Genomic DNA, 10,516 nt, shown 5'->3' with positions numbered 1-10,516 from the left:
AAATTATCATTGTTAAGGAATGGATGAACTTAAACAGAGCTATGGAGTCATTAATTAAAATGTTCGTTTAAACCATTTATTTGGTAATACCTTCGCTCATACGATAATCGTTTACTGAAAATCCTGGTTTTCAAAATTATAACTTTTATTAGTACACATTTAGTAAAAAATACGAAACTGAAAAATAAATTTTACCGAATAAATTATTTTTGTGCCCTGTTCTAAGGTATCATGATAAAGCCAGAAAAACGGCGAATTTTGTTCGTATTCTGGTATACTTTTTTCTCATTGTAAATTTTTTTGCTATATCATGTATGCTATAATCGTTTGTTGATTTTTTTAGTTATCTAGATGGATAATTTAAATGATTCGATTTTATAGCCTAAATAAGAATGGAATTTTTATGTTTTTTTGAATAATTTAGTTTTTTGAAATTATGTTCTTTAAAATGTCTTGTTTGTTACCCTATTTAGTAACATATATGACAGTATTTGCGAAGTTTCTGTAAAAAGAAAAAATTTAAACTTACAAATTATTAATAATATTAAAATTACATAGAAAAAATCTTTTTCTCGAATCTGTTTCTTAGTACCAGATTGAAAAAAAAAAAAGTTTTAAAAACAATTAATTTTTACTCTATATGATTCTAAGCTACGCTATTTTTAACACGCATCATTAAATATTAAATATTACCTGTCAGTTTAAATTTTGTAATAAAACGAGGCTTTTCCTTTTCCACACAAAGAGTTAATTTGAAAGATGCAATTTCAAAGCACTTGATTATCATAACCTAACATTAAATATTTTTTTCGCACTTTCTTAAGGAGCGGTTAAATAAATAATTTGTTACCTCTTTCAGAAACTGAAAAAATAACTAGTTTTTAGTTAATATCAGATAAATAATGTGTTAATAATCAAGACTTGAGGGGAAACAATTGAAAGATAATTAGGTAGTCAGAAAATCAATACAATATTTATTAGAATTAAGTGTAATTTTTTTCTATCCGCATATGATATTAAAATAAACTAATCCTTAAAACAGAGAGAAGGGGAGCCGTGCGAGAGAGATTTTAATCCAAAACATAACAACTATGACCATTAATTAATATTAGGGGACCGGAAAGTAATGTCGTTTCGGTGCATTTGATATTTGTTATCAAGATTTTATTTCTAATCAATAATGTATTTACCCTCGTTATTAACAATCTTTCAATGCCGGATCAAGAGTAAATCGAAATGGATTTTTAAAAAAACAAAAATTGTTTTTTTAATACTAACGAATATTTAATGCTCCGAAACGACATTACTTTCCAGTCTCCCTGATACTATGATCTTAATTTATAAGCAATAATCGAGCATGAATTTTAATCTTAAACGGAATTTTCATTTAAAACAGACAATAGGAAATAAAACAACAATTGAGCAAAATTGCACATAAAATAACCATATTTACAAAGTTCGTGATTATTGCCAATTGAATTGTTAAGTACGACTAGTAAATTTTCTTTTGGCTTTCTATTTCTAAAGAAATATTTTGATTTTACATTGGATGCGGGGGAGGATGAGGCAAAGTCCCTTGCCCGCAACCAAAAAGCCAGGGTGAGTACAAATAACTCAGGGCAAAACCGGGCATTGGAAAAGAAGGGTATAATAGGGGGGCACGAGCAGGTGACATCTCATCAGGCTGATACATCATTTGGTCATCTTTGACTAAAACTTTAACTGCTACTCTCCTTGCTGGAGACAAAGCATGACCTAATTCTTGCTGCAATTGTCTGCGTTTGGTCTTGTATCGCCTGTTCTGGAACCAAATTTTGACTTGTGTTTCTGTCAGCTTCAGTGCCTGGGCCAAATCAGCTCTTTCTGCGCCCGACAGGTAGCGCTGACAACTAAATCTGCGTTCTAATTCGAACACCTGTGCATGGGAAAACGCCGCCCTGGACCGTTTCTTCCTCGGCTTTGGCGACGATGTTGATCGGCCATATGTTGTGCCGTCGTTGGTGGATTTGGAGGCGGCAGATATTGTCGTGTCTTCCACGGTAGTTGTAGTCACTGAATCACCTATAAATTGAAGATTTAGATCAATATTATTTTAATCGGATAAGTATTATCGTAATTTGAAATAAATGTCTCCAGATTATAAATTTTATTACATAAAACTATTACAACACTATAGTAATTGATTATCAAGCATTTGATGGGGAAAAAAATTCTACTAAAATTAACGCACTGTATGGTAAATGACCAAACAATATGAACTTCATAAACCATTGATTTGATAATTTTTTAGTTCATATGGTCTCAGTCTACCAGAAAGTCTGGTATTTAAAATTATAGTTTTTTTTACCAAACATTTAGAAAAAAATAAAAAAACTGAAAAGTAAATTTTATAGAATAAATGGGTTTCAGACTAGGGTCTAAGAAATTTATTAAACATATTTTTCATTCTTTTCTCATTATTTTGTGTAAATTTAAGATATGTGAAAAATATTATATTTGGCCCTCTGATAATTTATTGTTATAAAATATATAATGAAACACCGCCTGGATTAAAAGTAAAATCTTCCCAACATTCCAAACCATAATTCTTCAAGTTTGCATTTATTTGCAGTTATTTAGATCTAACAGAAACACAGTCATTCATCATTGAAATTTCTTTAATTTACAAAATCAATTATCGAAAAATTTTTGATTGGGAATGAAATTTTTTTATCAATTTGTATCATTTCGCACTTCAGTGAAGATATTTAGACAATTAGATTTTAATTTTATATTATTTTGGTTTAATGAAAGTTAGTGAAAGTTTAGTGAAACCAAAATTTTTGTCTATCTGAATATGCCACTTAAATTTACAAGGATAATTAAGAACTTGTTGATCAAAACTAAGGTGTATTTAACAGCCCAAAACTTAAAGCACTATAAATTTTAATTATTACTTGCTTTAAATATATGCAATCTAAAAATCAAAAATTTTCGTAGACGTCTAATTGCAGATTTAAGAATTTATTTTTCAATCTACACCAGATGTTAAGTTATTTTTACAATATTTTTATTCCCTTTAAACTATGAATCATTTCAATTAAAATAACAATTAAGTTGCGTTTAAGCTTTTTTAAGGGTTCAAATACTATAAATTTGATTAATTTTTGTTCATTTCTCCATCCATTGTTTTGAGTATGAAAAAGAACATATTCATTTTGCTAAATAAGGGATAAGATTATTATTAATTCATGTTTAATTGAGGTATTATTATTGTTACTCATAATAACTTGGATTGAGCTTGAAACTATTAAAACACGTTTCTTTGAAAATAATAAGTTTATGAACCATAAGTTCTTTCAAGAGCTCCTTATTTGTCGGACAGACAAAAATAATAGCTGAGAAATGGAGCTCGAAGTTTTCTAAGTTAGTTAAGAATAAATAAATTAATAAACATAAAACAGCTAAAATAAGGTGGAACAAAAACTTATGAATTAAAACCATTTTTAAAGTTTATTTTTTATACTATCGATAGTATCTATAAAAAGTACAATAGCCAACGCAACAAATTATTAAACAACCAAATTTTTTTTGCTTAGAAATATGAAATTTACTATTTATGTGCATTAAAGCAGTTATTATTTAACTAGAAATTCACACATAAAGTTACAAATTCATTACCTTCGGGATACTTCAATTTAACACAGAAATTAACCTTTCAACATTTGTTAAGGAAAAATTACTTTTATATAAATAAAACATTTTTATATGAAGCATTTCATGAGATTTGGAAAAAAATTATATGCAGTAATGATACGAGTAATCATTTACTTCTATTATACAATATCATAAGAATTTGCTCAAATTTTCTTTAAACTTTATATTGTTTGCTAAATGATTCATTATAAATTGTAGAGCAAAACTATTCATTAAATTACAAACTGCTGTGTTAAATGACACATAATATTTTTTTAAAGCAAATATCTTCGGTTTAAATAATATGGAGTTTTTGAGAAAAAGTGAATGAAATGTAATGTTTAGGGAATAAAGTTTCTAATATAATATTCTTTAACGTATGTGCATGCTCAGAGAATTTTATTTCTTCTCAAAATCAAATTTTAAAAATACTATCGTATGCCATAGCTATACATATTTCACACATTATACAATACTGTATGAGATAGAATTAACTGATTATGATTAATTTTTTTAATATTAATTATTGTTGAAAGTTTTCAAAACTTTTTAAATTTGTCTAGTTTGTATTCTCCATCTTATATCTGTCATTCTGTCTAGTTTCATATGTAATAATCACATGCAAGCTAGCTCATTAAATTTCCTTAAAGAGTGAATGTTAGTTTTAATTCTAAAATACTAAAGAGCTATCAGAAGACTAGGCATAGATATTTTTTCACTAATAACTTAATTATTATTTTATTATTTTTATATAAAAAAATACTTTGCTTTTTTTTATAAACTATATTTTGATTAGTTCACTCAATTTGCGATCTCGAAATAAGAATTTAAATAATTTTGACCAGATATTGAATCTTTAAACATTAATTATAATGTGTTTAATTTTTCGATTTGAAGTAAAAATTGTTGAATTTCAGTTTTCAATTTTAATTTCTCAAAAAAGATGCAATATTTGTAAAAGATGTAAAACAAATTGATAAAGTGTATTAATAATTAAAACTAAATTTTAAAATGACATGTTTTATAATTTCGTGTTTTAAAAGATCATGAAATATAAAAATTTCATCACAATCGACTAATAGGTCAACTCTAAGCCCTAAGCAAAATTTAAAACCTATATTTATAATCTTTACTCTTAAATTCAGAAAGTGACTTATAAAAAAATCTGGTATTTTGTACCATAAATTAATTGTTAAATTATACATTTTCTTTTTATGTTATTCACAAAGTTTTATCAATTGTATTAAATTAAAGTATTTGAAGTTAATGATCGTAGACAACTATCATCAAAGCGCAGAATTAGTTTGAAGAACTCTAACGTTTATTATCTTTAATACTAATTATCTCAAAAATTATAATTTATATATTTAAGAATCTAGTCTTCCTTGTTTGTTTCACCTTTTGTAATGATGAAATTATAAGTTCATTTAATATTGCCTTTTTTATAATAAAATAAAAAGTAAAAAGCATAATTAAAATATTTTGAATCTAAAAAATAAGTAAATTAATATTTATACTGGTTGTTTCACAAAAATAAATGAGTCTAAATCTTCCTCAAATTTTGATTTAACTAATCATAAAATTAAGACCTAATTTGAAAGATAGTATAAAATTTCGTAAAAAAACAAAAGTTACAATTTTTTTTTTAATTTAACAAAATATTTTAAAAAAATCTGTTTGTTATTACTGAAGTGAACCTTCTGATCATTTGGAGTTTACAGAAAAGTACAGAAAAGTATCATTTTCCAAATAAAAATGTCCAATTAGTTTAAAAAAAAGAAATAAATTAGCTTTCATTAATTATTTTTCTCCAATTTTTAAATTAGCTGCATTAGGAGATGTACTATGCATAATAATTGGTTATTATGCAAAATATTTCATTTGGTTGGTTATAAATCTAAACATTTTACAACCTCATAAATTAAATATTTTTTTCTTATACCTGAAATAAATAGTTATCCCAATCTTCTTATCTAACTAATTTGTGATACAAAAATGCAGCCCATTTGTTAAAGTAAATAAATGGTATGATTAGTTAATGGTGAATTACAAACTTGATGTTAACTGCTGATCTACAGATTTTGATTAGTAAGCATAATAATCTTGTTATTCAGCCTAATTATCTTGTTACTCAGCTTAATAATCTTATTATTTTGCTTAATAATCTTGCTATTCAGCGCAACAATCTTGTTATTCAGCTAAATAATCTTGCCATTAAGCTTAATGATCTAGTTTAACACATTTAACTTTAATCAATATAAATTTGCATTAAATTAAAGCAAATATTAAATACAATATTTAAATGGAATTAGCAACTTTTACAATAATTAAATGGAATGAGCTTCTAAAAATAACAAATATTAAATCTTTCAAAATTAATAGCTTTAAATGATATATTTTTTCCCTTCCCTTTCTATGTTACCTCTGAATTTTAAAACATAATTTTATATTTCACAACATTTAACCAGCTTTATACAATAATACACTGCTTTAAGAGATATTTTATTAATAAAATGAACTAAACCAAAAAATGAAATATTTTATGCTCCTTGAATTTTATATTTTTTAACTTGAATTTATATAGTAAAAGCAACGATTTTCTTCTTAAAAAAATGGTTATAAATTCATAGATTACATTCTTTCATTGAAATAACAGCGTTGATTGATTGATACGAAACTACCCATAAGATATGATAAAAGTTTAATAATTTTTATGTGAAAGGAAAATAAAGGAGAATGGTTTCTCACCTGGTTCTTGTTGATCAAGATCGGATTCAGAAAAATGTAGATTGTGCTTGTAGCCAAACTCATACCGTCGAAGATTACTCCCTTCCTTCTTCCTTTCATGTGCAGATTCAATTTCTTTGGAAGATTTCCTCTCTCTGTAAGATCTCGGAGACAGATCGCAAACTTGATACTTGCTCAGAGATTCATTATCTTCTGAGGAATGATATTCATCTTCATAGTCTGGTACAATCCCTTGCATGAACGCTTTACGATGCATACCTGCATCCAACGGATCTTTTTCCACTGTCTTACCGGACAGTCCAGCGAGTGTCCTTTGTTCCGAATCTTGCATACCATTCCTCAGTGCCAATTGTGATTTCTGCTTCAAAATGTGGAAGATGGAAAAAGAAGTACCGTTGAGCTCCTTGAATGCCATGCCGGAGCCCCGGGATTCGATTTCGGAAGTACAGTGAGTGGGTGTTGTTTCTGACAAGTGCTCTTGGAGTACGGGGGTTGAGCGATCGGTTGTTGATTTCGAAACCCCCGATTCAGTTCACCGCGTAGCAAGTAGAGGTGGGTCAAGGGTCACAGAGTGTGTGACAAGGGGGTCGACTTGTGCGGTCGATATCCTTACTCGAGTGACAGTGCACAGACCTCTTTAGCACTTTTAGTACTGGAGATTGTGACGTTTTTGAGAAGGGTGCAGATGATTAAAAGGGTGCTTCCGAGATGCAGGTGATAATTGAAGGGCTTAATGTTGCCAGATAACTTTATTTAGTTTTAAACATCTTCAACAGTATCAGCAAAAACGTATCAGGTTCTTTTCTTTTTATAAGAATTCGATGTGTTCGAGAAAAAAATTATTTCCTTCTGTAATACAGAAAATGTTTCATAAAGTTATGTCCAAACCATTTTCAAAACAAGCGTCATACTTGCGCTTTAATGAAAAATTTTCTGTTTTGACTAGAAAATGTAAATGGTTTAGCTCAAATTTATGGAAAAATTTCTCCTATTTTTCGAATGCAATTTGTAATAATATTAACATTAATAGTGAATTAATCTCGGGTCTGTCAAACTCTCCATTGACTATTTATTAAATTTTGACTAATATTTTATTTTTCATTTACGAGTCTAAATTGGAATTCTAGTTGCATAAAAATGACTTTTAGTTTTATGAAATCTATTTGTCGCAAAAGATTTATAAGAATTGAGAGAAATTAAATGCGTATAGAAATAGAATTACTACACATGATTATAGCGAAAAATATATTCGGTTGCAGACGACAGTGCGGTTTCGAATGTACAGGTCTGAATAATTCAGAATAAAATGAAGTTTCGGTATTCTGAAGATGGGTGGAGCTAGTAGAATGTTACGGGGTGTGGCAACTTCGCTCTCATCACTGGCGTGTTTTTCCCTCCACACTTGCGCACACTTTTCTGCCGTCTCTTCGAATGTCGTGTTAATGAATTGTGTAAGGGAGGGGCAAATGCATGGTGATGGAAAAGTGTCGTTCCATGATGGAAAGGTGCTTTTTAGTAAAAAAAAAAAAAAGAGAAATCTTTATAGGTTAAAAGCAAATCTGTTGGTAAAAGTATCGATGCAGTGTGTTTGAATTAGGAATTATAATATCAGTATTAAAATGACAAAAATGTAAAAAATTCATTGAATAGCAGAAAATTATAAGAAGAAATCTTTAATCCGATATCTGTAATGTAACAAGGAATTAAATTTATTTTGGGAGAGTGAATAAAATGATGGTAATTCATACATAAAGAGTGAAATATTTTAAGAAAAATATGTCGTTTTTAATTCGCAATCTATAATATTTTTGAAATTCTATAATATTTTGTCAAAAATTTAAGAATGTAAGAAATTTATTGAAAGAGCCTAAAACTATGAGAAGTAACCTTTAATCAGGATCGGTAATGCTTTTAAACATTAAATTAATATGGTGTTTAACATGGCAGAAATGTTACAAATTCATTGAAAAGGCAGAAAACTGTAAGCAAACTTTAATCTGGTATTGGTAATGTTTCTGAACATGAAGTTAAAATAGTATTGATAAAATTAATAAAGTTAAAGAAATTTATAGAATGAGTAGAAATTTACAAGACTTAAGACTGTCTTTAATTCAGTATCGGTTGTCTCATTAAACATGAAATAAAAATATTATTGTTTAATGTGACAAAATGTTACAAATTCATTGAACGAGTAGAAAACTATAAAAAGTAACCTTAAAATTGGTTTCGGTAATGTTTTTGAACAAGAAATTAAAATCGTATTGTAAAAATGTATATAATGGTGGAAATTCATAGAATTAGTAGAAAATTATGAGACTAAAGACCGTTGTTAATTTGCTATCGATAGTGTCATGGAACATGAAATTAAAATATTATGTTTAATATAACAAAAATGTTAAAAATTCATTGAAAGGTCAGAAACTGTAAAAAATAATCTTTAATCTGGTATCAGTAATGTTCTTAAAGATGAATTGAAAAAAAAAATTGTATTGTTAACATGAATAAAATAATAAAAACGAACAGAAAGTTACATATGTATTTAATCCGATATCGATAGTGTCCCTGAACAGGAAATTAAAATATTATTGTTTACTGTGACAAAAATGTTAAAAAATTATTGAAAGATCTGCAAATTATTGAAAGACCCGGTTTAAATCAGCAACTGTTGTGTTTTTAAACATGAAGTTAGAATATTATTGTTGAAATAAATGTGATGATAGAAATTAAAAAGAGCAGGAAATTATAAATAGATAGATTGTTTTAAGTCTGGTAAAGAGAGTGTTTTGTAATTTTATTGCTAAAATGACAAAAATGTTGAAAATTCATTAATAAAACAATTCAAGAAGCTCTCTTTTTGATCAAAGCAAATGATCAAATCCTGAAACGTACTAAAATTTATTAATATTAATATCTTCAATTCATGCTGTAATTTTATACTTAATTCCTATAACATTTGTCTCCAAATGACTGCATCCAGAAATTTAGATTAAGAAAAAAAATATGGTCAAATTTACGAGAATATGTAAAAATGTGCCAATTTTTTGACTTTATGGGAACACCAAAAAGTAGGTAATTTTTACTTAAGTGCTTTGGTAAAGATTTTGGTAAAATTAATAATAAAATATTGGTGTATAATTAGTGTTAAAATTTGATAAATGTGGTAAAATTTGGTAATTATATAATAATATATCTTAGTTTTTAGAGCATGGCATAAAATTGGTAAAAGTTACTATTCTGTTTTCAATTTGTTACTTAATATGTAATAAAAAGACTATGATTTAAAAAACCAGAATTTCCGGTAAATCTTTACCATATGAACAGAAAAATTACCAAATAAGTGATTTAAATACCATATATTTTGGTTTTATTTACCACGATCATGGTATTAAAAATTTAATTACCATACTGTATATTAAGTTTACCAATTTTTTTTTCTAAGTGTGCTAAAATGTCTTAAAATTTTCTATTCATGTTGCAATTTTATAATTGTTGTAATGTATTCATGTTGTAATTTCAAATACAATTTTTTTAAATGATCAAGCCGTTCAAAAGAAAATTTTTAAAATTAATTTTTTCTAATACTTTGTATTTATTATGCAATTTTATATTTTATTCTAAATACATTTTTCTCAAATGTTCTATTCCATAATTTTAAGCTTTTCACGTTTTTATAATAATTTTGTACTGAGTTCCGTATAAATTTTTTTCCAAATGATCAGATATGTGTAAAAAGTCTTATTTCTTTACATACACATGTTGTAACTTGTACATAATTCTTAGTACATTTCTTTCTAAATGGTTCAGACTATATTTTTTCAACCATTTTATATTTTATTCCAAATAAATTTGTCTCCAAATATGGCTGTATTTAGAAATATATTTAAAGTTTTCAAACTTTAAATATCTAAATACAACCATACTTAGGGTGTAGTTTTATGCTTAATTTCAATGAACAATTTTTCCCAATTGAGTGTATCCAGAAATGTATAATTATTATTCAAACAATATATTTCTTCTGTTGTACTTTATATTTAATTCATAGTACCCTTTATGTTAAACGATCGCACCCAGAAACATGCGAAAATTCTTCAAA

The 10,516-nt window shown here is 26.9% G+C and overlaps 1 protein-coding gene across 1 annotated transcript; it reads right to left on the bottom strand.

The window, feature by feature from the left end:
* Positions 1–295: 295 nt before the first annotated feature.
* Positions 296–6,972, bottom strand: LOC107441141 (uncharacterized). Its single transcript, XM_016054296.4, has 2 exons — positions 6,424–6,972; positions 296–2,061 (listed from the first exon to the last, which is right to left on the bottom strand). The coding sequence occupies exons 1-2, from the start codon at positions 6,836–6,838 to the stop codon at positions 1,541–1,543; spliced, it is 936 nt and encodes a 311-aa protein (XP_015909782.3). The 5' UTR covers positions 6,839–6,972; the 3' UTR covers positions 296–1,540.
* Between the last annotated feature and the right edge of the window lie 3,544 nt (positions 6,973–10,516).

The sequence above is a fragment of the Parasteatoda tepidariorum genome, chromosome 2 (assembly GCF_982258835.1).
Source record: "Parasteatoda tepidariorum strain Cologne lab strain chromosome 2, Ptep-v5.0, whole genome shotgun sequence".
NCBI lineage: Eukaryota > Metazoa > Arthropoda > Arachnida > Araneae > Theridiidae > Parasteatoda > Parasteatoda tepidariorum.
This window is presented reverse-complemented; position numbering and strand designations above follow the sequence as displayed.

Excerpts from the sequence above, each read along its gene's own strand:
- LOC107441141 (XM_016054296.4), bottom strand. The coding sequence starts at position 6,838 with ATGGCATTCAAGGAGCTCAACGGTACTTCTTTTTCCATCTTCCACATT. Across the intron at positions 2,062-6,423 it reads TCTTGATCAACAAGAACCAG|GTGATTCAGTGACTACAACT; the intron begins GTGAGAAACCAT and ends TTCAATTTATAG.